The sequence below is a fragment of the Oryctolagus cuniculus genome, chromosome 4 (genome assembly GCF_051225735.1).
Source record: "Oryctolagus cuniculus isolate XC-2025 breed Fujian yellow rabbit chromosome 4, ASM5122573v1, whole genome shotgun sequence".
NCBI lineage: Eukaryota > Metazoa > Chordata > Mammalia > Lagomorpha > Leporidae > Oryctolagus > Oryctolagus cuniculus.
In genome coordinates, this window is record NC_142870.1 from 72,156,551 (window position 1) to 72,184,201 (window position 27,651).

The window sequence follows — 27,651 nt, forward strand, 5'->3', positions numbered from 1 at the left end:
CGTATTATGCATTTTTCATGAACTTTTTAAAGACCCTTCAGATCCATAGCTTTCAAAATCGTTTTCACCAAATTAAATTTACATTTTGTTCTGTTTTTGTGAACTTTTTTGAAGTTCACTTGATGTGCACACATAGAAATGCATCTAATGGACTGAGGCACCAGAGGTTTAGTAAGTGCAAACACCCTGTGGTAGGAAAGAACTTGCAAACTTGAATACTACAAAGCAGGACAGTATGTCTGGAGCAGGGTTTCGCAACAGCAAACATACTGACATTTGGGCTAAATACTTCTTTGTGATTTGGGACATTTCTGTGCACTATAGGACTTCATCAGCATCCCTGGTGTGATCCCACTAGCTACTGGTTTTACCCTTCCAGTTGTGATAACTAAAAATGTCTCTAGCCATTGCCAAATGTTTCCTGGGAGGTAAAGTCACCCGCAGTTGAGAATCGCTCAATTACAGCACAGTAGGAGAAAGAGAAGAACAGAAGATGGGCATAATCATGCTGTGCCGGAACAGTCCCCAGATTTTACTCAAAGAGATTCTGAAAGTCATTGGATGGTTTTTAAATCGAGGTTAGGGGGGTGATGTAATCTAACATGTTTCCAACAGGGCCCTCTGATGGCTTGGTCAGGGACACAGAGGTGTGGAAACTGGGAGCAGGGATACCAGCTGGTGGATTGCTGAGGACAGTTGATGGGACTGAAACCGTGCTAAGCAAGGGAGAGTATATTGGAGTCAGAAAGTATACTGGAAGGATCTCTGGTCAGACTTTCAGTAGTTGCTAGAACATACAAGTTCCTGTACAAACAGCATATTTGACCCTTGCTCTCCATAATATGATCTATGGACCAGCAGCATGTCATCACCTGCAAGCTTAGTTGTACCATCCCAGCCCTACCTAGAGATGTTGAATCAGAATGTGCATTTTAATGTGGTTTCCAGCTGATTATTCTGCATGTCAAAGTTTGAGAAATGTAAGTCCAGGCTAAAGTTCTAAGGAAATAGATGCTTTGAGAGGAAGAGTGACCTGTCCAAATTCACACAGATAATTAGGGGTGGAGTCAGAACCAGAACTTGATTCTCCCAATTCCAGTTCAGTACCCTTCGCAACAGCCTGCTTGGTAGGATATTAGGAATCTCCTCTTTGATTCCTTAATAAGAGAGCTAGCAACCATGTCTGTCCCTTAATTCTCATAGGATAAGGAAAAGTCACCTTTCAAAAAATAAAAGATTGAAATTCCTCCAGGGAAGAAGAATGAAAGACCCAGGGTATCAATTTAAAGGAAAAAAAAAAAAAAAGAAAGCATTTAAAAATCAATTACCAAGCTGTGCCGCCGTTGCTTATAGGGCTGGCATCTTCCCCCAGCTCAGTGTTAACAATGATAATGCAAAACAAATGCCTTGAAAATAGATGCCAGGATCGGGGAGTGTACAACCATGATGAAGCTTTGAGATGAGCCCCTGCTCAGTGGGCTGTTGAGTGGCACAACCACTGACCCAATCTTCCAGACCACCAGTAGCAGAATTTGCAACTTCCCCTCCGTGTAGAGAGAGACTTCGGAAAACTGAGGATCAGCCTGTGTTCTCTCCGGCTTCATCACCTCTTCTCTATTGCAAATTGCTGCCCTCTCGTCCCTCTGGGACATGGGCCATTTGTCAAAGCCTCCTCAAAACCTACAGCATGAATTAGCTACTGCTTATCTGGCAGCTTCTGCAGAGCTAGTATGGTGTGCTTATTCCAATATGTGGGCCCCATCGTATCATAAGTCAGAAAGCCTGGTCTGGAGAAGAACTTATGGGAAAAGAAGGCTAAGCAAAGTGATTCAAATGCTCATGGCAGTCATTCACTGGAGGGAGGCTGGCAGTAAGCACTGAGCGTGGAGGGCAGCCTTGCCTCTTAAAAGCCTGGGAGAGATTTGGTGAGCCACTTGTGCTAAGGGGTTTTTCCGATTTCCTGGAGTTAGCAGGTTTATAAAAGGCAGATCAACGAATCCCTGTATGAGCTCAATGGTTGGTGGGCAGGGTGACCACTGGAGACTTGCAGGAGAAGGAGGAAAAAGCTGACTGCCTTTTTAGGGCTGGATGTGAAACTGCTCTTCTCTGTAGGAGACTGGTCCCTGAAGCACACAGCTTCTGTCATCGCACAGCTGTCATCTGCCATTAGCAGGTTCCTGACAGGAACATGTGAAGTTCCCTAGTGCTTCTGCCCAGCAACCAGAGCTGGGCAGTGATGCAAGCATGTGTGTGTGTGTGTGTGTGTGAGAGAGAGAGAGAGAGAGAGAGAGAGAGAGAGAGAGAGAGAGTGTGTGTGTGTTTGGGGAAGAGAAAACAGAAAAAATAGAAGAAAATAGAAGAGAATTTCCATGATGGATTCAGAACTCAGTTACTTAAAATGAACAGAAGGAAGAGTGTATGATTTGAGCTGGATTTTCCCTGTTGGCATTAAGGACATTGATGAAGTCATTTTCTATTTCTCATCTTTCTTTTCCTTTTCTACCAATTGAGAAGAGCAAACATGTATGATTGCAGAATAGTTGGTAAGGGCCAGGCCCCATGTGAAAAACACGTGGTGGGACCTCACACAATCTTCACAGCACCCTGATGAGACAGGAACATTATAGTCTTACATTTGTTTTTGCCTTACAGGTAAGGAAACGGAGACTTGAGAAAGTTAAGCAAATTTGCACAAGCCTCCTGACCCAGGGGATGGGGTCAGGATTTTGCCTGATTGTGCCATCCGGGAATCACTGTGCATCTGCACTGTGTCCACCTCAAATGCTGCTGGCCATTCCATCCCCATCAGAGTCAAATAAAGCAACACATGGAAAGCACAGGGTAAATTGGGTGCTGCACCATGCTGAGCTCCTGTAATTTGAAGAAGCCAGCATTAGTGTAGGTTTTTTATTCCTGGAGTACCATTGAGCAGGTGTTTGTATCCTACAAAGCACAAGGGCAGTTCAGAAAGTTCATGGAAAATGGATTTAAAAACAACTTCAGTTTGGTGCAAAGATATTTTTGAAGTCCATGCACAGTTCTTTCATAACACATTTTTCCATGACTTTATGGAAGACCCTTTATCTGCATGTATTTCAGTGTTTTGCAGCCAATTAAACTTATCTTTTAATTCCATTTTCCATGAACTTTTTGAAGTATCCTCATATACTTAGAATAACATATGGAGTAGGGGAGTGAGAAAAGAAGATATTGGCTCTTATCTCATATAACTTAGATTTTTGGAAATGTTGGCAAGAAAAACAATGTTATCTATATGGCAGATTCATAACACTGAAGTTGAGAACACCATGCACACTCACTGAATGAGATTAAAGCAAAACGGCAGCTAACCTAACCCTGCACTCGCAGAGGTCACTGGGTGGGTTCCCATCTCAGCTGCACTTAATAGTAATCTTGAGACCTCCTGTTAGCTTCATCCTATTTCTCTCTCCATGAAATTCAAGGAAAATGCCTGAAATCAGAAAATTTTAATTCTGCAACAGTTATGCCATTTTCCCAAAGTTGTAATTCAACAGACATAAACTGGGCACTATATCATAGTAAATGATGGTTTATCTAGTGCTCATCACCTGGAAATATGACTACTAGCAGTGTGTCTGTGCTTCAATGGTACACTGATAATTGATCTTTACAACGATTACCCTGAGGCAGTGCAAGCTCCTGAAGTACTTCATGCACCATAAAAAAAAAGTCAGGAAAAAGAGAAAAGCTTCCTTTGTCATATTTTTGAATTACATCTGATCATACCATGTTCTTTGAATATTAGTCATCAGCAATAAAATATGCACTGACATAACTGATCAGAGCATCTGAATTACCCATTATTCTACACTGGGCCAAAACAAGTAATTCTGTATAGATCTATGTTCAATAGCCCCTCACTCCCCCATCCCAAAATAGGCTCAAAGCAATTTTTAGACAATTGAGTAGCTGGCTATTAGCAGCTGAGTCACTCCTAGTGTTTGTTTTCTTTTGCTGTTTTAATAAATTGCCATGCATTTAGTGTCTTAAAATAGAAGAAGTTACTGTTTCATAGTCAAGGAGTGAGAAGTCCAAGATCAGTCTCCCTGGAAACCCAGCGTCTGGAGGTTTAGGGAAGGATCTATTCCAGCTTCTGAAAGTGGCCCCCATCTTTGTCTGGAGAACCCTCCTCCAATGTCATGCCAGCAGCACAGGAGCTTCCAATCTTTCTCTCTGACTACAACCCTGCTCCTACCTTCTGGCCTCCTCAGGCTGACCTTCCTGCTTCCTGCTTTGTTCTGGTAGGAATTCTTGTGACTAAATGGAGCCTAACCAAATAATCTAGAATTATCTCTTCATTCCCACATCTTAGTTTTATCACATCTTCAAAGTCTCTTTTGCCATGTAAGGTAACATATTCACAGGTTCCAGGGAGCAGAATGAAGACACCCCCCTCCCCGCCCCCCGCCCCCGGGGAATCCATTATTCAATCTCTCATTCTCTTAAACAATAACTTTGTCTTCTCAGCATTTTCTCTCTCTTTTCTTTTTGACTTTGAAGTTTCTTATAAAACAACAAACCCTTTCTATTGGTGATGAGTAGGGTGATCTGAAATGAAACTCTTGGAATTCCATGAGATAAAGGGAGTCAAGTTCACACAGAAGCTCTGCTAATACTCAGGTTCTCCTTGTCTGGCTCCTGGCCAAAGCCAGGAGGAAAGAGGCAAACACACAATTGCCCACTGCGTTGTGCATGGTCTGCAAACAATTTGGCCCCAAAGAGGGAGGTTAGTTAGATCTCAGTTTCTTAGAGCTTTGCCTTTAAGATTAGAAGAAATTGGAGTTGAAAAGACAAGAAAATGATAGAGAATGTTTTCCTGGTGATGGACAAGATTAGAAAGGATATATGAAAAGGCAGAGAGACAGGTTGAAAGACACTTTGGATGCCATCTAAAAAGGCCTTTGGAATATACAGATTTGGTTCCCCTGCTAGCTGCACCATGCACCCCTAAATCTCTCTTGTATATCACTAGAGGAACAGGAAAACACCCTTTGGGAAAAATCCCAGCATAGCCAGAGAATAAGAGAAAGTCATAACAGCACTTAGGAGAGAGACTCCAGAGAAGGAGCAGGGTAGGTTACAGCTGTGTTGACAAAATATCTGGACAGCAAGAAAGTATGTACAAGTCAAGCCAGACTGGGCTTCTGTTTCTCAGCTGTAGATGACCGCCCTCACTACCAGCCTTTTGCCCTTGGCTCCCTTGAGCAAAAACTTGCCTTGCTATTATGTTGGATATTGCTTTTACCCTTTATTTGGGTGTTTTTATATACCTTGCTATTTACAAAACCATTATAGTAATGATCTTTATACCACTAACATTTGATTGAGTTCTTAAGAAAAGTAAGTGGGAATACAAATGCTCATACAGTCCCTACTAGTATCTGGCAGGTTTTTCTCTTCCCCTGATCAAACCTAGTAATGCCCCTTGGCAATGCGGTCTCATTCTAACAAGCAATTCAGAGGTGATATGCTCACAGGACTCTGGACTTGAGTTGGAAATGGGTGCTGAAAAATTCATGGAATCACTCATTAGTGATTGGCTTACATTTTTTACAGGAATTTGAAATGATCAATGCCGAGTTCTGTGGACATGACTGGTATGGTGTAGGTACTCCATCATTGACAAAAGTAGTTGAAAACAGTGTGGTTGTTTCTGATGATGATGGTATTAGTAGTAGTAGTAGTAGCAGCAGCAGCAATAGGAATAGTAATGACACCTATGGCAATAGACATTAAGGTGAGAAAACACCTGAATAATCATTTTGGTCTATCCAAATCTTATGGAATTCAAAGAACAAAGCCCCACACAAAGGGGACTGACTTCTTATATTAATGTTTTGTGGATACTGAAACTATTTGAATTCAGAAAGGTATCACCTCGGACAGTTGAAATCAAAAACAGATTTTCTGGACCTGTAAAAAACACCTAGCCTGTCTCCACATGAGCATCGGGTCAGAAGCAAGATGCAGTACTCACAGGCTGACCACGGGAGCAGACTCTTCTCCGGCCCCGAGCCACCAGTCGCCCACCCTTACACAGCATGAGAGAGTAAGATTGTGGGTTACCTTGCCGCTAGACATTTCCTTGGCAGGACCATACCTGGCAAGGAACAGAGCTTATTGCAGACTCACAGATTCTCAAAGGCTTAGCAGCACTGCACACCGGCCTCCGCAGTGCCCTTGCTCCGCTCTGACACGCAGTCGCTGAGTCAGCCTGCTGTGGAGAGCTCAGGGTGCTGAAACATTCCTGGGGAATCATCTCCTCCAGCAACCGTCAGTAACAGAACTGCCAGACGCAGAGAGTTACAGCTACTCACGCACATGCATAAATCAAAGTTTCCTTTCATCGTGGCTTTGGCATGTTACAGGGATGCCATCGGGTCCCCTCCTGTGTCTTTGCCATTAGAGAGAAGGCAGCCAGGTCAGCTCTACTGACAAGACATTCAGGTTTTGAGAAAGGAGCGAGTAATAGAGTAGTAATATCATTCCTATCTGGCATAATGTCATCTCTGGGATCCTGCTGCATACTCTGGCTTAAAGAAAGGGTCTAAACCCAGGATATGTCCACTCCTAGAGAAGTTTGACAACAGGTCCATTGCAGATCGGTGACCCCAGTGTTCAAAGAGAGAGGGATACGCAGAAGTCCAGGTGGTCAGCAGCAAGGGAGCAGATAACCATGTTCTGTGGATTGAATTGGGTCCCATAAAACTCATCTCATATGATGAATTTGGATATGTGATCTTTGGGAAGTAAGGAGGTCTCCAGCAGGTCATGAGAGTGAGACCCTCATGGTGGAATTAGTGCTCTTTCAAGAAGGGGCACTACAGAGTGCATGCACTGTCTCTGCACAGAGGGGCACCCAGGGAGATGGCAGCCATCCTCAAGCCAGGAAGAGAGCCCTCCCAAGAACCTGGTCATGCTGGCACCTGATCACATCCCAGAGAAAATAATGTCTGTGTGGAAACTCCCAAGTCTACAGTATTTTATTATGGCAGCCTCAGATGTCTAATATACCACAGTGAGATTATTTGAACACAAGTGTACTTATTTAATTTTTGAAACAGACAAGGTTACAGGAGTCATTACATCAAGTATAGTTCCCACAATTAATTACTTTACTAGAAAGTAAAAATTGTCTCTGCTTGCTCCACGGAACATTAGGACTCTATCTGTCTTCTCTCAGCTCCAAAAATAAGGTTGCCTAAATTCCAGAGTTCAAATTCTGTGTTCAAAATCAAGTGGGCTCTGAGCAATGGGCTGGTAAAGCCTCAATGTTATGCATTATCATTAGAATGATTTCTAGTCCAAGGTTAAGTTCTGGAATACATAATTTATTGGAATTTCTCATGGCTTTTTTTTTTTTTATCTTTTTGGTGGGGGGGGGCAGGGTAGGTGGGTAAATAATCAAATGTCTTGAATTGTTCTGTGAAGACTAACCTGCTGTGACTATTTTCCTATCTGCCTTTCAACTCCTTCAGTCCCTGATAAGGATCTGTTTTCCAAACCAAAAGCATACAGCTCAGTGACAAGCCCCCACCACCACCACCAAAAAAAAAGGTAAAAAAAGACCGATGTCATTCAAAGACTGACATTTCAGTTTTTATTAGTAGAATACCTTGAAGAATTAGATCTGATTTGCATTGATATTTGCTAACTGAATTATTAAAGTTTTTTTTTTCCCTTCATCAGATTTTAACACTTCAGTCAGCAGCAAAGTTACAATTTAGCAATCATGTGACTTCACAGAACCTCCTGGGCTTTTACATTGTTGCCCAACTTGAGAAAAATACCTGCTTTGATTCATGAAATGAAAGTAGTTGACACATCAAGGAAGTAGCAAAGTACTTTTTCCCAAGGATTTGCTTCTCACAATTTTTCTTAAGTGACATGGGGTAATTTTTATTGGCATGTCTTTCGTGGGCCGTGCGACCCCGTTTGAATTACCTACTGAGGTTTCTCTGTTTTATTAGAATGAATTGCAGCCTCAGTGTACTAGAAGACTTGCAAATGAATATGCCAGGAGAATGATAAGGGTTTCAGAAATGTGTGCACATTTTAAGTGATATGTTAGCCTCAAACATCATTAATATGTAGATAGAAAAAGACAAAATGGGAATTTCTGTGAAGTTGTTACTTTTCAACCTCTTCAGCTCAAGTTATGCAAATTCTAACCAAAGAAATGTGATGATGCATTTATATATCAAATAGTTTTACATACTCCCTCCCTCCCCACACCACATGCACCCACAAATACATATATGCTAGGTCATAGAAAATAATTTCAAGTGCTCCAATATTCATGCTTGATAGTTAGCACATAGCCTTGACTACCTGAGAAAGCTGAGTGGGGTTCTTTTAGCTTGTTGTGGATCAGAATCTAAATTTGGGCCCCACCTCCAGAGCTTCTGACAAAAGTCTGCTGTGGGTCTGATAACTTAGATTTCTAGTAAGTTCTTGGGTGCCACTGGTGCTGCTGGCTTTGGGACTATACTCTAAAAACTACTATTTGGACTATCATGAGGCTTTGGTTTTTTTATAAATTTGGTTAAGTGGATTGCCCTACAGTATTGGAGTTAATTCTTCCTACTATCTATTCAAAATGACTGCTGTAGTTTACAACTATATGTTTACTTTGGGAACTCTAAAACAACAGTTACCCCAAACATCACTGAATGATTGCTTTACGGCTAATAAATCACTTTGATTTCCATGATTTTAGTTAAGACAACAAAGACATTTTGCTAAATGAGTAGACATTCTATAATGCATGCTTTACAGATGGAAAGTGGGAAGTTTAAAGAATTTACTCAAATTCCCCAAAAAAGGAAATAGTAGGGACTCAAACCTGGGCTTCCTGACTCTACGATTTATGTTCTTTCTACCAAATCATTCTTCTTCTCGATCCCTAACGTTTATAGAGAGCGTTATACTTTTCAAGCCAGTTTCATGTTCATTATCTCACTTGATCCCTCAAAGCAACAGCATGAGGTAGGCAGAGTCCACATTATTGTCTACACTTTGCAGATAAAGCTATTATAAAAGATGAGAAGACTGGCTACTGTCATTGAGACTGTATTTCTTCATATAGTAGCCTAAATTTTTCCTGAAATATTTAACAACAACATCTAACATAGCAGATAGAGCATTAGATGGTCAGCTTTTCCAGTGATAAATAATAGCATAAAACTGTAGTCCCATCCCCATGCCATCTCTCCCCTCTTTTCATGGTAGGAATGCATTTGAAAGAAAAGGAAGTAAGGATGAAGTCCAGGATTACTCCCTGGTAGGAAAGTGAGGAACAGTCCTTGATTTCTACACTTCAAATATTAAGGAAAACAGTTTCCTCCGTATTTGAAGGCTCCTCAAGCTGATCCCTATTCTTTTCAAAGGTAACTGTGCATACAAATTACCTGGGGATCTTGATGAAACAGATTCTCACCCAGTGGGTCTGTGGTTGGCTCCATCTTCCTGCAATTCTATAAAGCTCCCAGGTGATGCCAATTCTGATGGTAAGGGCTCAACTTTTGATAGGCAATGAACAATCAATTTCTCCAAACCATAATTAGTTTTTATATTCTCTGAACTACCTCTCAATGTCTAGATTGTACCAAAGAAATTAAAAATATAAATTATTATAACAGTATTTGGAGAACACTGTTGGTTTTGTTTTATATGCTGATATGTTCCAAATGATTTTATCCTCCAGTTCTCTGATGATTCTTAAACTGTGGTCCATGTACCATCGGCACTAATATTACCTATGTTCTTTCTTGAAAACGAAAATTCCAGACCCATCCAACCCCTGCTGGGCCAGAATTCCCATTTTGGTAAGATTCTTCATATAACACCTTAAGCAGTCCTTTTGAATCCTATGCCATCCTGTGTTTATAGAGCTATCATTCTGTTCACCTGGTTGATAATTTGACTCACTAGGAGGCTTGACCTCCACTACACCCTAGAATTCACCAAAACAGATGATGTCAGTGCAAAGTTAATTAGGGAATCTGCGTTTACAAAAACCTTTGTCTTTGGGTCATTCTGATGACCATTTGGAAATCCAGTGGATTGGCTAATAGTGGTCAAGCAGGTTATGCCACGGTGGTTCCTCACATGAGGAATGCTTTAGAGTGAATCACAGCAAGTATCAGAAAACTGACAGATCTGCAAAGGGGATTTCTATTCCTAGGTTGACTCAACCTCTGGACTGTTCTCTACTGCTAAAACTACACGGGTCTGAACCTTTCTACTATCTCCATCTGATTCTAACACAAGTTCATTGAAATGAAACTGCTGAGACCACCACATATATAAAAAAAAATCCAGACTCAGAAAACCCCAGGAGATATTTCAGAGTAACTTAAGGAAAGGAAATGACCCATATTTTAGAAATATATATGATAAAGTACATTAAAATTATAGTTTCTGAAGTGTGTTTTTAAGGTTTATGCATTTTTTTGACAGGTAGAGTTATAGACAGTGAGAGAGAGAGACAGAGAAAGGTCTTCCTTCAGTTGGCTCACTCCCCAAATGGCCGCTACGGCCAGCACGTTGCGCTGATCTGAAGCCAAGAGCCAGGTGCTTCCTCCTGGTCTCCCATGAGGTGCAGGACCCAAGCACTTGGGGCATCCTCCACTGCCTTCCCGGGCCACAGCAGAGAGCTGGACTGGAAGAGGAGCAACTGAACAGAACCGGCGCCCCAACCGGGACTAGAACCCGGAGTGCTGGGGCCACAGTTGGAGGATTAGCCTAGTGAGCTGCAGCGCTAGCTATATTTATGCATTTTTAACAACTTGAAAGGCAGAGAGAGAGAGAGAGAGAGAATATCTTTTATTCACTTGGTTCACTCCCCAAATGCCCAAAACAACCAGGGCTGGATCAGTCTGAAGCCAGGCTCTCCAACATGGGTGTCCGATGCTCAAACACTTCAGTCATCATCTATTGTCTTCCAGGATAAGGGGTTGGATTGGAAATTTGAGCTGAGACTCAAACAAGCATTCTAACATGGGATGCAGGTGTCCCAAGACAAGATGTAACCCACTGGACTACTGATCCAATTCAGTTCTTCAAATCAAAATATTACACAGATTGTAACAGTCTAATATGTTGCCAGAAGAATTCATTTACTCAATCAACAGATGTTTGATTACTTATAAGTTTGAGAACTTATTCTGTGAGGCAGTATAAGGGGAACTAAGGATAAAGAGATACCTGCTATTCTAAGGAAAATAAGTAACAGAGTGAACAAATGTGGTTGGCATTGTGGCCTAGTGGGTAAAGCCACCACCTGTGGTATTAGCATCCCATTGGGCATTGGTGTGCTGCTCCAGTTCTGATCCAGCTCCCTGCCAATGGCCTGGACAAAGTAGTGGATGATGGTCCCAGTGTTTGGGCCCTGTCACCCATGTGGGAGACCTGGATGAAGCTCCTGGCTTCTGGCTTCAGCCTGGTACAGTGCTGGCCGTTGTGGCCATCTGGGGAGTGAACCAGGGATGGAAGATCTCTCTCTGTCTGTCTTTCCTTGTTACTCTGACTTTTGAAATAAATAACTCAAATTTTATAAAGGTTTACTTATTTATTTTAAAAGCAAGAAAACCCAGAGAGAGAAAAAGAATGGCTGCAATGGCCAGGGCTTGGCCAGGCTGAAGCCAGGAGCCAGGAGCTTCTTCCAGGTCTCCACGTGGGTGCAGAGGCCCAAGGACTTGGCTCATTTTCCACTGTGTTCCCAGGCACAATAGCAGGGAGCTGGATGGGAAGCAGAAGAACATGAATCCAAATAGGCACCCATATGAGTGCCAGCACTGCAGTTGGAGGCTTAACCTTCTATGCCACAGCCCAGCCTCTATAGCTAAATCTTTTTTAAAAAGTAAACAAATGTCTAAAACAATTCCTGAATGTGATAACTGCTGGGAAGAAAAGAAGGACCTTGATAATAAATGAGTGACAAGAAAATATCAAAGGATCAGATACCAGAATGTGAAGATTACAGAGAATTCTCCACGGACAGTAGATACTGATGCAAATCAGATGCTAGCAGATCAGCATATAAGGGCAACTGAAGGAGGAATGAATGTGAATAGAGTCTAGAGCGAGAATTTTCCTGAAGTTTTCAAATGCTTTTTGGTAGGAAATTAATGAAACTGTTAGGTAGGTAAGTAGTTCTTTTTTTTTTTTTTTTTTTCTTTTTAAGATTTTACTTATTTATTTCAGAGGTAGAGTTACAAGAGAGGGAGAGACAGAGAGAAAGGTCTTCCATCTTCTGGTTCACTGCCCAAGCAGCCAAAACAGCCAGAGCTGAGCCAATCTGAAGCCCGGAGCCACGAGCTTACTCTGGGTCTCCCACATGGGTGCAGGGGCCCAAGCACTTGGGTCATCCTTTTACTGCTTCTCCAGGCCATAGCACAGAGCTGGATCAGAAGAGGAGCAGCCAGGACATGAACTGGTGCTCATATGGGATGCCAGCACTGCAAACAGAGGCTTTGTCCACTGTTTCACAGTGCCCACCCCAGGTGGGTAGTTCTATAATTCTATTGTTGCATTTGTAGTTTGCTTTCTATATACTCATGCTTCACTTATTATTTGGTGTATATTTAGTTCATATACTTCTACAATAATATTCAGGTTATTTCCCCACAACAGTGATATATATTTTTTTCAGAAAGTTCTTGACTGAATAACTTGGTTGATTGATTGAACATTTATAATACACCATTACATTTCCTGAGAATATCTGCATGAGTAGGACATAGTTTCTGGATTTAATAGATCTTGTAAAACAGAGAGAGATGGGGCCATCCCTTTGGAACAGCAGGTTAAAGCCCCAGCCTGATCCCATATGGGCACCAATTCTAGTCCTGGCTGTTCCTCTTCTGATCCAGATCTCTGTTATCGACTGGGAAAACAGTAGAAGATGGCCCAAGTTCTTGGGCCCCTGCACCCACGTGGGAGACCCAGAAGAAACTCCTGGCTCCTGGCCCTTGATTTTGGATAGGCTCAGCTCTGGCAGTTGCAGCCATTTGGGGAGGGAACCAGTGGATGGAAGGCCTTTCTCTCTGACTCTGCCTCTCTCTGTTATTCTGTCTTTCAAATAAATAAAAATAAATTTTTAAAAGAACAAATAAGTACATAATTAAAATGAAATTTGAATAATCATATGATAATGCTTCCTGGAAGAATGGTTATCTTGTAGGCCATACAAGAAGCAGTTACACTGGCAAAACGATGGTGCAGGTGGGTTATACACACATGTCTCTAGCATAAAAGCAGGAAATGTGAGGGCCCAAAATCAAGTACACAAGGCACATTCTTGAAATATAAGTAGTATAATCTATGTACTGCATGAAATTGGATGGTTAAGGACTCATGCATAGAAGAATAGGTTGAATAAGGACTTTCATTTCAAATTAAAAAATTGAATTTTATTCCAAAGGAATTGGGAAATTGAGAAAGTAAGCAGGAATATGCACCTTACCATTTTTATATTTAAAAATAAGGTGTCCAATTAGAAAACTGATGAAATACAGGTGAGGGGAAACCTTCGCTGAACTGTACTGGCTTAACATAATGAGGAAAGATAAATGGATTGATAGTTATTATTAAAGGGAAATGTCAAGGAACATGTTAAATGAATTACTGCTGGAGCAAAGGAAGATAAAAGGGCTAGGATCACTGCCACAGTCTTGCCTTGGGCAGTGTTTATCTCCTATCTTGAACCTCTCGGAGCTCCTGCTACGGTCCCTCTGTTTCTGACTACCCTGAGTAAACACATTGATTAATGGAACCTGAAATTGTCACCCCTGGAAAGGACCAAAATCAAACGTAACCTGGCATCTCATGAAGAATATTAGGACAGATACTAGCTGACATCCATCATTAAGATTCCAAAGTCAACTGTGGATTGTCTGCAAGAATTACACATCATAACCTGACTGTTTCCTATACAGATAAACCAAATCAATACAATGTGACTTCCAATGCATCTTCTCCTTTAACGATTCATTTGGTTTCCAAATAAGTCAACTTGCACTTCATACATTGCATTATGCAAATATCTGCCAATTTCAACAATGTCATGACCACTTTGATAGTTTTGTTATTTTTGCCCAAGAAACTATAGATTGCTATTTTTACATTGTTTTGTTTTTACTATTTAGAGCCCCTTGGCTATTGTTCCACAGCTCCTTCTGGAACATTATAGGTCATTTTATTTTGGTGTGATAGTACTCATACAATCAACTCCTGAAACACTAGCCTTGGAAAAAATGATATGGGTTGTAATTTACTATTATAGCGGCTATATGGCTACAATTAATAAAGTATTTGCTATTCATAGTCAGACTCTGGAAAAATTGTCCACCAGGAGAAAAATGGACACATGCATCAGCCATGTTAGAAAATCTCTCCCTAACAAGACATTATCATTATCATGTCCTTTTGAAAGAGGGACACCTTAAGTGGATACACAAAGATGTGTTGCAGCATAAGATATAACAAATTAAGACTAGATGTGATGACAGTATTTTTCAAATACCCCTTATTGTATTGGAATTGAAGGTGAACCTGGTTAAAGAAAACATTGAGGTTTCTTAAAATAAAATTACCAATCTCCCTCAAATGATCACTTAGCCAACTAAGGTATAGTTAATAATTATAGAAATAATATTCATGATAGCTAGCACTGTACTATGAATTTTGCCTACATATTTTAATTTCTCATGATATTTTTGAAAAATATTCTACTTTCAATCTGAGAAAACATCAACTATTAGAAATGATCCCACAAAAAAAATTTGAATTGGTAAGACGCTAAGAGATGTGCACTCTATTTCTGTTCTGTGGGGAGCAACTCGGACTAGACTAAGTTACTGGAATTAAGACTTATTCTGTGCATCTGCTCTCCCACAATATGGCGCTGGGAGAGGAGTAAACAACTTCTACACAGCTGCCTCTCGCCAATTTGACTGATGAGCTGCAGGAGCTGATCTTGCTCCTGATTGGAGGAGAGCAGCGTACTCGGCATGTGGGTAGCAGAGTTGGGATTGGTGGAAGAGGACTATAAAGGAGGAGAGAGACAACATGCACCAGGAACATCCGAATAACATCTGAGTAGCCTCCGAGAGAGCCGGTGGGCGGTGTGCCACTCCCCCGCGAAAGTGGGGAAAGTGGCAGGGGGAGCCGCCCCTCCACGGAGGTGGAGGGGTCGGCAGCCAACCTGGGAAGGACCAGCAGCAAACCCAGGAAGGGCCAAGCAGACAAAAGAACAGCGCAGGGTCCTGTGTTGTTCCTCCGCGAAGAGGGGGAGCGACACTGTTCAGTTGGGACATATGCAAAGTCTGATTAATCTATTGCCTCTCCTCCACCAAAGGTTTTATGATGTCCTGGAGCACTGAAGTCGAAGCTGGTTCCCCAGGAACAATTCCTCATCTGACAGAATGCTCCCAAGACCTGATGACTCTTCTGGGTAGGTATGAGTGGTGAGCTAGGGCATTTGTCCCTCTCTTGTCAAAATAGCCAGCATATTAGATTATGGTGATCCCTCCATGGCTTAATGTTGACATTGTCAGTTATTTGAGTATATCCAGGATTTTTAAGATTTGGGTTAGGGAGGCCAGTAGTTACATAGCTAAGTTTTAATGATCATTTTCTAAATCACTCATTTGTTTTACTAATGAAGTTACTATGTAAAAGAGTTTACAGTAGCCTATTATAGATTAGCCTATTATGGAGCCATTTGTGTTAGGAAGGAACATATTTCTTGCCTAAATTTATCATATTTAAACAAATGCTTGTCTATATACCTGCTACACAGGGAAGTGTATATCAGTGTATATGTTTATATACACATGAAGGTTCTTCAAAAGACTTGTGGAACAACTGAATTATCAGTATACATTTATTTTGGTGTGAATATTTGAAATGCATGTATAATTTTTTCATAGTATGCATTATCTACATATTATGAATAAAATTTGCAGTACTTTTGCTTAAAAGTTACTCATACTTTAATTCTATTTTTCCATTCAATTGTTGAAGTATTATCATATACACAGACATATCTCAATGACATTGTTCAGTTCTATACTACTGCAATAAAGCAAATATCAGAATAAAAGAAGTCACACATTTTTTGCACTAGGAATAGTGCAAATAAAATCATTTATACTATACTAAAGACTATTAAGTATGCAATAGCATTATGTTTAAAATAAATGTATACTTTAATTAAAATACATTATTACTAAAAAATGTTAAAGATCTGAACCTTTACCAAATTGTAATCTTTGTTTTGGGGGAAAGTCTTAAATTCTGCTTTGGTTACTGATTAATCAGGGTAGTAATGGCTGAAGTTTGAGGTAGCCACTTGAAATAAAACATCAATTAAGTTTGCCACACTTATTGTCTATCTCAAGAAAGGTTTCATGACGCTATTTGATAGAATTTTCTCACAGTAGAACTTCTTACAAATTTCAGTAGGACCCCTCAAACCTTGCTTCCCGTTTATCAAGTAAGATATTGTAATATTTCAAATCTTTTGTTGTCATTTCAACAAAGCTGACAGCACATTCATCAGAAATGGATTCTATATGAAGATCATTTTCTATACTCACCCAAAAGAAGCAATTTTTTATCCATTGAAATTTTATCCTGAGATTAAAACAATTCAATCACATCTTCAGGTTCCACTTCAATTATAGTTCTTTTGTTATTCCCACCATAACTGCAATTACTTCCCCCACTGAGGTCTTGAACCCAGCAAAGCTATCTTTGAAGGTTAGAATTAATTTTCCCCAAACTCCTGTTAGTGTTATTTTGACCTCATACCATGAATCACGAATGTTCTTAGACATATGGAATGGTGGATCCATTCTGGAAGATTTTCATATTACTTTGCTTAGATCCACCAGAAGAATCACTGTCCATCTATAGCTTTATCAAACATATTTATTAAAAAAATAAGACTTGAAAGTCAAAATTACTATTTGATCCATAAGCTGAAGAATGGATGTTGTGTTAGCAGGCAAGAAAACAACATTAATCTTGTTTATACCTCCTTGATAACAACATTAATCTCAGTGCACATCTCCATCAGAAATCCTGGATGACCAGGTGCATTGTCAATGAGAAAAATTTTGAAAGAAGTCTTTTTGTTTTCTGAGCAGTAGTTCTCAACAGTGGGCTTAAAATATACAGTAAACCATGTTGTAAACAGATATGCTGTTACCTAGGCTGTGATGTTCATTTATGGAGCACAGAAGAGTAAGAGTAGGCTTCATAAAGTTCTTAAAGGTCCTAGCATTTTCAGAGTGGTCAGTGAGTACTGGCTTCAGCTGCAAGTCACCAGCTGCACTCACCCCTAACAAGAGAGTCAGCCAATCCTTTCAAGCCTGGAAGCCACACACTGACTTTTCACCAGCTGTGAAAATCCAGATAGAATCTTCATTCAATACAAGGTTGTTTCATTTACTTTGAAAATATATTTAATATAGTCACTTTAATCAATTATCTTATATCTTCCAGATAACTTGATACCACTTCTATATCAACACTTGCTGGTTCACTGTGCATTTTTATGCTACAGACATGGCTTCTTACCTGAAACCCATAAACCAACCTCTGCTACCAACATTTCTTCTGTAGGTTTCTCAGCTCTCTCAGCTGTCCAACAATTACAGAGAGCAGGGCCTTTGAATTAGGGGAATGTTGTGGATAATTTGATCATCTATCCAGACCGGGCCACCCAAATTTCTCTCCAAATGAACAATAAGCCTGTTCACTTTCTAATTGTTGTGCTTGTGCTCAGTAGGGTCACACATTTAATTTCCTTCAGGAACTTCACCTTTATATTCACAACTTGGCTAATTGTTTGGTACTAGGGGCCTACCTTTCAGATGTGTTCCTCACTAAATGTAATAGTTTCTAGCTTTGGATTTACAGTGAGAGACGTGTGACACTGCTTTTCACTTGAACATTTAGAGGCTGTAGTGGGGTTATCCACTGGCCTCCATTCAATATTAACACATTTCAGGGTGGTAGGGAGGCCAGAGGAAAGAGAGAAATGGAATGCAGCAGTCAACACACAAACAATACTGATTATGTTTGCCACCTTACATCAGCACAGTTTGCAGAGCCCCGAAACATGACCAGAGTAACAAAGACTGCTGATCACAGATCACCATAACATCAGTAATAATGACAAAGATTGAAATATCGCAAGAATTACTTAATGTTCCACAAAGCCCACAAAGAGCACATATGGCACCAATACTCTTGCTTGACACAGGATTGCCAAAAGCTTCCAATCTGTAAATATAAAAATATAGTACCTATGAAGCATAAGCTATGCCTCTATATATTATGTAGAATACACAGTATCATATATTGTAATATATGCAGTGGTATATACGTTGATATACATATTTAAAATCATTATGCAAGTGAGTCACTGATCAGAAAATACAGGAAATTTTAAAATTTTTTCTGCCTTTTAGATAGGGAAAATGGGACAATTAAAAGCACAGAAAAGCATTTAAAAAGAAGTTGATACATATATTTTTAAAAGAAGCATAGCAAAACACTAATGTCATAGTTTAACATAAACTTGCTTGCCTGAAATTCTTAAATGTATGTCCATTCCAGGCCTTTATTTATGCTGCTTTTTAAGCTTAGGATACTCTTTCTTCCTCTATTTTTTTTTTTTTTTGGCCAGGTCCTATTCATTCTTGAGGTTTCAGCACAATATTTCCTCAAGGGAGCTTTGCTAGCCTTGCAAATTTTGCTATATGGCCCTGTTTTATGGTCTTATTGAATGCTATAATTTTCCTTTATAATGTATGAATCTAATTAAGGGGTTACTCATGCAATTATTAGTTTAATGCTCTGCTTTCTTGTTGAACTATAAACTCCATTTATGCAGGGATCAAGTCCAACTTAGTTTTCATTGTGTCCTTTACAGAGTACATACTCTATATAATTTTTGCCAAACTGTGAGAGATAGAGATCAAGTTTAATCTGAATATAATTCTGTATTGATGGATGATGCATTTTAAAACCAATATGTAAGGAGGACACAGAAAACAAAACATAGCAAGGTTTTCTCCTCTTTGTAAAGAGAAATTGGAATAATGCAAATTTAAAAATGCAAGAAATAAATGAAAACAATTAAAAGGACATACTGAACATTATTCTCCTTTGAACTGTTACTATATGATCAGCAGCCTTTACCTACAAAGTGTATAGGTTTTGACTGTTTCACATCTACATGACACCCAGATCGACTCATGGAACCTTCTGGAAGGTCCATAGAAGAAAATTTCAAGGAAACAATTTCCTGACAGTTAAACTGCAGGTCATATGTGCTCTGTGTTGGAAACACAAGAGGTGAGGTCATACTAATTTTAACTTGATAATTCCAAAGGCCAGATGACAGTTACTTGCAACTTGTACTTTCAGAATTGATTTAAAGAAATGAAATTAGCTTAACAATATATATTTTTCTCAAACCCATGTGATCAGAAGCTATCCTGACCATTTAGGTTGAGTTATACACTGAGAAGTAAGACAGACTTGGATACAGCATTAACGGAGCTCAAGAGCAACATCAATTAACCGTTCAGACTTGGAAATGAAAGGAAACTCTCAGACTGAGCAACTAAAACTCAATATGCAATGAGAAAACTTATTTCAGACTCTGCGGTGTCTTCTTAGCTCCTCCCGGCATAGTATTTTCCTGCTCATTCCACCAAAATGCAAAGTATTTCTTAAGTGAGATTTCTAGGTTGTGTGTTGTTGTCAAATGTGAGTTTTGGCTAGATAAGAACATTACAAAGTACCTCCTGAGTTCTCAGCCTAAGGGGCAAATCCTCAGTGTGCCTTATGATTTTTTTCAGGTCTGGAGGGCTACTGAGGTTGTGAACGGCCTTGTGGAAAATGGAACACACAGAAACTCTTTTTGTAACCCTGAGAAATCCTGACATCACCTGATGTACTTGAGAAAAGGGGACTTCCTCAGGAATGTGAGAAGAACGATTTAGAAACAAAGTTAAGTGGAGATGGGAACAGCACTGCTCACAGAAGGAGATCAAACACTGCATAGAAAATACATGTTACGGTGCAATTGCCCTCCGGGAGTCACAGAATTATGAAAGTCTAACTTAATTAAGGGAGAAAATAGGTCACATTTAATAACCACATATGTGACACATCATTTTAACTAAATAAAATAACTGCAGAAGAGAGAAAAATTAAGAAATCAGAAATATAAGAAAGGCAACCAAGGAATACATCAATTACTGTTACTCCATTTAAGTCAGACATTTAGATTTCGAATATATGGAAAATTCACCATTCTTTCAATCTCCTTCTTTAAAAACTCTTGCAATATATTTGAAAAAGCAACATTAGGTGTCAAAACAAAGAGAACCCAAATGGCCTAAGTAAAACTTCAGAAAAAAATATAAGAACTGAATTAGCAGCTAATTTTCTTCTCATAAAATTATTCCATGCATCTATTTTTTTTTTCCTTTCCCTCCCTCATGTCATCAAGTGACAGGTAATCAGGTATTTACAATCCCTGAGTAAAATCTTTCCCATTTCAGGCTTGATATCCCTTTAGGGTGGAGCTAATTACAGGTACATTTCCTCTGCAAGGCAGTCACACTCTGTACTGTGGAAGACGCAATTAATAATTGAACAAAGTTAGCCGGGCTTTTTTTTTCCCTCTCATATGGCCACGGGTTGCAGGCGGCTTTGCAGTCACAGAGAACACAGTCTCTTCTCAGAGTGTCTCCAAGAAAAGATTAGCACGATGGGCTGGGGAGAATCACCTCATTTCCAAATCTTTAAAAGAATTAAAAGAAAGCACAAAAACCCAACCATGTTCATAAAACATCCTAGTGACCTGTATAGGCTAGTACAGGTAAATTCTCATGTCACCAGGAGGATGATTATCATGGCGTGTTTTCTGAGGGCAGATGTGAGAGAGATGAAAAAGTAGGCATGGGAATGAATGACTAGTGTAGGAGAGAATAATAATCTGCCCTCCAGTCTGCAAACACATCAGGGAACTAATTTTGCATGTGTCAGAATCAAACCTGACCACAGAGAGAGCCTAGATGGATGACTATAGAAGAATAAGCTATCTTCCTTGAAATATCAGAAGGAACTTGACGGAAGATACAAACAAAGCCCTATGGGACCATGGGTGACTAAAGCAAATCTTTGTGTAGTGTCTCCATCCATGGTCTTATGTAGGGGTTTATAAATTATTCTGCAAGAGGCCAGATGGAAAAATATCATGGCTCTTCAAAAAGTACATGGAGAATGTATTTTATTGTAAAACTATACATGGATTTCTCAAATATCTTGCATCAAAATAAATTTATCTTGTAATTCCATTTTCTATGGACCTTGTGAGAATATGAAGTCCCTTCATATTTTAGGCTTTGTGGGCTCTGTGGTCTTTGGTGCAACTCCTCAACTGCTTTAGAAAAATAATTAGCTATGGAAAATGTGTAAATGAATAAACATGGCTGTTTTAATAACACTTTATGTGTGTACCCTACAATTTGAATTTCATGATTTGTTTGCATGTGAAAGAATTCTTTTTAAAAAATTCTCCCCTCTTCCCCAATCTTCTAGCAATTTAAAAACTATTGCTTGCAGGTACTGTGTACATAGGGAAGACTGGATTTGACTTCCAGGCTGTCGTTTGCTGACCTCTGTTTTTGACTACTGGGAATCCCTGTAAATTCATGTGTTTTTCTAGTTGATTTTGAAGTATCTAGGATATTCTTGAGAGTATGCAAATAAACTGTCTTAATTCTGGAAGATAATGACTTGCCATTGGCCTTTTCTTGACTTAAAACATCAGAGAAAACCAGGTTATTTAGGTTCAAACCCATGTGATCAGAAGCTATGCTGACAATTTAGAGTGAGTTACACACTTAGCAGTAAGACAGACTGGGATACAGCATTAATGGACTTCAAGAGCAGGGAGCTTATTATGGTTGGACATGAAGACTGAAACTTCTAGAAAAGCTAGAAAAGACCTTTGAAAGTCTAGTTCTGTCTCACAATTTTTCTATTCAAGGGACAAAACAGAACCTATTTTTGGGTTCTGAACAGAAATGATATTTTCTCCTGAAAAGAATATTTACTATATAATATTGCATTAAAAGAAATAATGGCTTTCTATTAATATACTTCATTGCTTGATCATAATTGGAATATATCTTTCTCCCTCTTCTTTTCCATTTTTATATGCCAACTTTTTTTTTTTTTTTTTTTTTGACAGGCAGAGTGGACAGTGAGAGAGAGACAGAGAGAGAAAGGTCTTCCTTTGCCGTTGGTTCACCCTCCAATGGCCGCCGCTGCAGCCGGCGCACCGCGCTGATCCGATGGCAGGAGCCAGGATCCAGGTGCTTTTCCTGGTCTCCCATGGGGTGCAGGGCCCAAGCACCTGGGCCATCCTCCACTGCACTCCCTGGCCATAGCAGAGAGCTGGCCTGGAAGAGGGGCAACCGGGACAGAATCCGGCGCCCCGACCGGGACTAGAACTCGGTGTGCCGGCGCCGCAAGGTGGAGGATTAGCCTATTGAGCCACGGCGCCGGCCCTTTATATGCCAACTTTTTCCACAAGAGACTGAGAAATTAAAAATAAAATATTTATATAGATGATTAATTAGAAAAAGTGAGATAAAATAACAGTCAGAAAATAAGACAAAGGCAGAAGTGTAGTCTATGTTGATGCCATAAACTTCTATGTAGTTTGTTTAAAATAAATGCTATTTGTGTGTAATTTATGTATAATAATTTATATTCTTTCACAGATGGGTTATAAATTTAGCTTGATGTTTGTTATCAGTCAATACAATGAAGGACTCACAATCGCTTATAAACATGCACTGGGTCCTTCACAAAATTTGCTTAGAAAAATAACACTAGACAAAGGGGAATTCCCTCAAGGGATCCTTTCAAAAGAAAATTATATAAAAATGAATAATCTCTCCACAACATTAGAGTAAGTGAAACAATTTTAGAGGGCATCTTTGATACCATCTTTTATTATAGGCAAATAGCTTTTACACCAAATTGCCATCTTTAAACAATACTACTTGAGATAGGGCTAGGTGGCATGGATTTTGGAGCTAATATAATGCCAATCAAATAGAATGTGCTCTGAAATTTTAATTTATTCTAAGGGAAACATGTGGTATCTGCCAGTTCATTCCTCAGATAATCCTTTTCATGTGTTTTTTTCCCATGTAAGGCATAATACAAATCTGTGAGAGTGAGTTTGAAATTGATCTCCCAAATAAGTCTCACATGTATTTTGTCACACATTGTTGATATATGTATATACAAAAATATATATTTTATATATATAGATACATATATATGAAGTATATATATTTGATATATGTATGTATACATGTGTTAAAAATGATGAGTTGCATATATTAATAAGGATGGGTTTTGAGTGACATTTTCTTAAGAAAACAGAAATCTCTAATAAGAATAACTGCCTAAATATAAGACTGCTCCATAGATTGGTCTGAACATTACCTGAGAAATTAAATTGAAGTCTAATAAAAAAGAAAGCTCTATGTTCTTACACCACAAGTTACAGAGATTCTAAAAGTCGTTACATCCAAACACTACCCTGGCCCTTTGGAAATATATTAAGAAAGACCCATTTTATATTTAGTTTTGCTTATTTTTATGATTATGTTATGAATTAATCTATAGGTACATATAAAAGGAAACTTTAAAAGAATAAGTTGGTTAAAAGATGGGAGTGCTCTATCAAAATAAAAGGCTTCTTGTAAGAGTAATTGATCCATTGTTCCTCTTTCTAGGACAGTTAAATAGTAAGTCCTATTCTTCAAAGACTGAATCATTTGTAAAGATATAGTTTTACATATAAGAAAATGTACTTGGTAGAGTAGAAGACTATGGATGCATTTAATATCAAATATTTGGTATAACATTTAGAAAAATGTCAAAAATCAGGAGGAACTTGAAACTTAGCTATGGTGATGATTATAAGAAGCAAAGCAAAACAAACAAACAATTCTGTAAATTTAATTCATGTAAAGCAGTACCCCAAGACACTCAAGTCCAAACTGGGATATACTTTAGATAAAATATCAAGTCATTTAATCCTCCTTTATTTTTACCTTGGGAAGATGACCTATTTAAAATGGCTGTAAACTTTATAAAACTGAGCACATTAGCAATGACCATACAGATTCTAAATAAGATGTATGTAGCAATGTTCTTAGTATTTTCTTAACACAATTCATGATTGCTCTTTTTGACCACTGAGATCTCAGGAGCAAGAGAGTATCTTTATCAGTATGTGGCATCCTGGAACTGGAGGGTTTCTTACCGGTTGGAGTAAGGTGTCTCCAGGTGATAACAGGTTCAGGGCGTCCATTGGCCATGCAGACCAGGGTCACATTACTGCCCTCATTCACAGTGACATCCGAGGAGATGTTGGAGATCTTTGGTGGAACTGTAAAGGCAAAAGCAAATGGAACATGTAGCCATGTCAGTAAAAGGAGGCTTGCAGGACTGGGGCATGGACCTGGAAGCGGGGAATTTGATTTTTTATGACCTCATTTGCATTCTTGTGTTAAGTAGCCAAGGTGCTTTTAAGATGCATATCATTAACTATCTGCACATCCATTTTTAGACTACAAGGTGGAAATACCTTCCTCTGTGGCCATCTGTGTGCTGTAGGAAGTACACATAGCCCTACACTGAAAATGTCCTAGTTCTTTTCTGATTAAAATAAGCTTCATTTAAATATTAGAGTATGCAAATCTGTATACATTAATTATAAATTTTTCTTATCAATGTACTAAATATATTTTATGTGCATATACAGATACACATGATAATAAATAAAGTTCAATCTGTCCTCTAAAATGCCATGGAAAGAAAATCAGTGTTAGTGTAAGATGACAATGTTATGTTAATATGATGTAGTACTTATGATCTGGCCACATAAGGAAACCATGGGTTAATCACTACAAAAAAAAATCATCTAAACACCATCTTGATGTATAACAGTCCAGGTGATAAACTTCAGAACTTAAAAACTGAATTAATAAGGCCGATATCACAGGCAAGTTGACATTACAAAAATATTATAGTACAATTACTATTTTTTTAAAAATTTTATTTAATAAATATAAATTTCCAAAGTACAATGTTTGGATTATAGCGGCTCTTTCCCCCCATAACCACCCTCCCACCTGTAACCATCCCATCTCCCACTCCTTCTCCCATCCCATTCTTCATCAAGATTCATTTTCAATTATCTTTATATACAGAACATCAATTTAGTATATATTAAGTAAAGATTTCAACAGTTTGCACCCACACAGAAACACAAAGTATAAAGTACTGTTTGAGTACTGGTTATACCATTAATTCAAATAGTAGTACAATTACTATTAATACTACCATCACCACTACTAATAGTTAACTTTAATTTAAAACTTACTATACATAGGAACCTATGCAGAGTACTTTACAAGCATCATCTCAATAACTTTACAATGGAAACATAGTATCCTATGGGGATTTTTTTTTTTAATAGGTGGGAAACTGAGGCATAGATTGCACTAGGTGAGAGGTAGAAAAGGAATCTGAAACCAGGCAAACTCCAAGGCCCACGCTCCTAAGCACTTCCTGAATGAAATTTCATCCTCACAATCCAGGCTACCAGATGGTTGAAAACGACAGAAATTACTCTTTGGTGCTGTGAAAAATGAGTCCCCACGGGCAAGCTGTACTGCTGTCTGACTTCCTTCATTAGTGTTTGCTGTGGCAACATCAGATCCCACATTGGTAGGCTTAAGTGGGAAGTGAATTACTCACAAATTTCATCACAGAGGTTATATACTGGTTACAAATAGCAATGTTTATGGTTTGACTGTGGTTTTACTTTTTCTTTCTTTTCTTCTTTTTTTTCCATCTCAGCTGCTTGTGCTTTTCCGTGAGACAGTATGTGTCTCCAGGAGGGAAGAGGACAAGAGAACATGAAGGAGTTCATAATAATAAATAATCTTATTTTTTTTCTCACTCTTCCTTCTCATTAGGGACTCCATTTAGTAGTGAATAGAACAGGAATATTTTCTGCTTATAAAAGCAACTTCCTATAGCCGTAGTCTCTGTAAATCCCTGTTAGGAGACATTTCTGATACTTGGGCAACTGACTAGTTTACAGTTGTACAAGGAGCAGTGGGGAGGAGGCCGCTTTTGACCTTAGAATTCACATTGCAGTGACATCTGGGGAGGTACAGGCGGCTTCAAATCAAACCCAGTGGCAGAAGTAGACCTTTAGCTGATGCCCATTATTTAGACTTCTATTTATAGAGTTTCTATTCCCTGTTTTAGCTATTAAGATTAAGGGTCATTTTCTTATATTCATACATTGGCTTGCAATATGCTCTTCCAGACTTTTACTATGAGGACCTGAAAGGTCACAACCGTTTTATAAGGAAGAACATGAGGTACAGATAGTAATAATGGCTTGTCAAGGATGATCCGATAAAGAATCATGACTGGGCTTAGAATTCAGAGACCCGGAATGTCTCTTTCTTCTGCTTAATAGTCAATGTCTAATTCCCAGAGGAGTAAGCCAATGTTCTAAACATCTCCAAATAAACCACAATAAAATACAAATCAATGACAGTGTCCAACAGCAAGGTTTAAATAGTCTAGATGCCTTCCTAAACAATCTAAAACCCATAACAGAAAGATAGTTACTATAAAAGCCCACATTGCTCAAGTTGTAGTTACCTATGAATTGTAACATAGGATGCAGCAGAAAGAGAAGAAATACAGATATGTCAGATAATAATTTTTAAAAAAAGTGGGGAAGAGGATTTTTTTTATACTTGAGAAGTAAGGAGGGATAGACAAAGATTTATTAATAGGTACTAGGGTATAGTTAGGTAGGAGTAAACAGTTCTGAGGTTCTGTTCCACAGTAGGGTGACTATAAGTGTTAATGCACTATGTTTTTCTGTTTAAAAAAAAAAACACTAGAAGATAGGATTTTGGAAGCTTATGCCTTAAAGGAATGTTAAATGTTTGAAGAGATAGATATATTTACTGATTGTACATTACACTATGCATACATATGTTGACATGTCACGTGGTATCCCATAAATATGTACAAATTTTATATGTCAAACATTTTAAAATAAAAAAATTGAAAGGAGAGAAGCTCCACATCTCTAAAATAAAAACATGTAAAATTTAAAAGTAAAACAAGTATACAATTTTCTCCCTATTACCTTTTTTATAAAAGGTATAAATACTTGGGAGATGGAAGTTAAGCTCCTTGTTCAATCTTCCATCAATACTGTTTGATAAAACTGGAAATGAAATATAGAATAAGAGACTATAGGGTGACAGTCTGAGTAGCAAACCATACTGAATTTCTTAACCAAGGACAATACTATCAAGTTCTGCGTCTCAAGAGGTTGGAGATGCAGAAAATGTCTATATTGAACAGTCAGAAATGTGAGCAGGTTGTATCATTGTATCCGACTTGTCTCTGGATCACTTTCAATTGGTCTTACTTCATCACTCATTT

At 38.8% G+C, this 27,651-nt stretch overlaps 1 protein-coding gene across 2 annotated transcripts in view; it reads right to left on the minus strand.

Moving 5' to 3' along the window:
* LSAMP (limbic system associated membrane protein) overlaps positions 1–27,651 on the minus strand; it is a 662,038-nt gene that overhangs the window by 186,028 nt on the left and 448,359 nt on the right. For both annotated transcript variants that reach the window (XM_002716676.6, XM_008266893.5), the window contains exon 3: positions 24,428–24,553. In XM_002716676.6, coding sequence (XP_002716722.1) covers positions 24,428–24,553 — 126 coding nt within the window. The remainder of the gene's footprint in view (positions 1–24,427; positions 24,554–27,651) is intronic.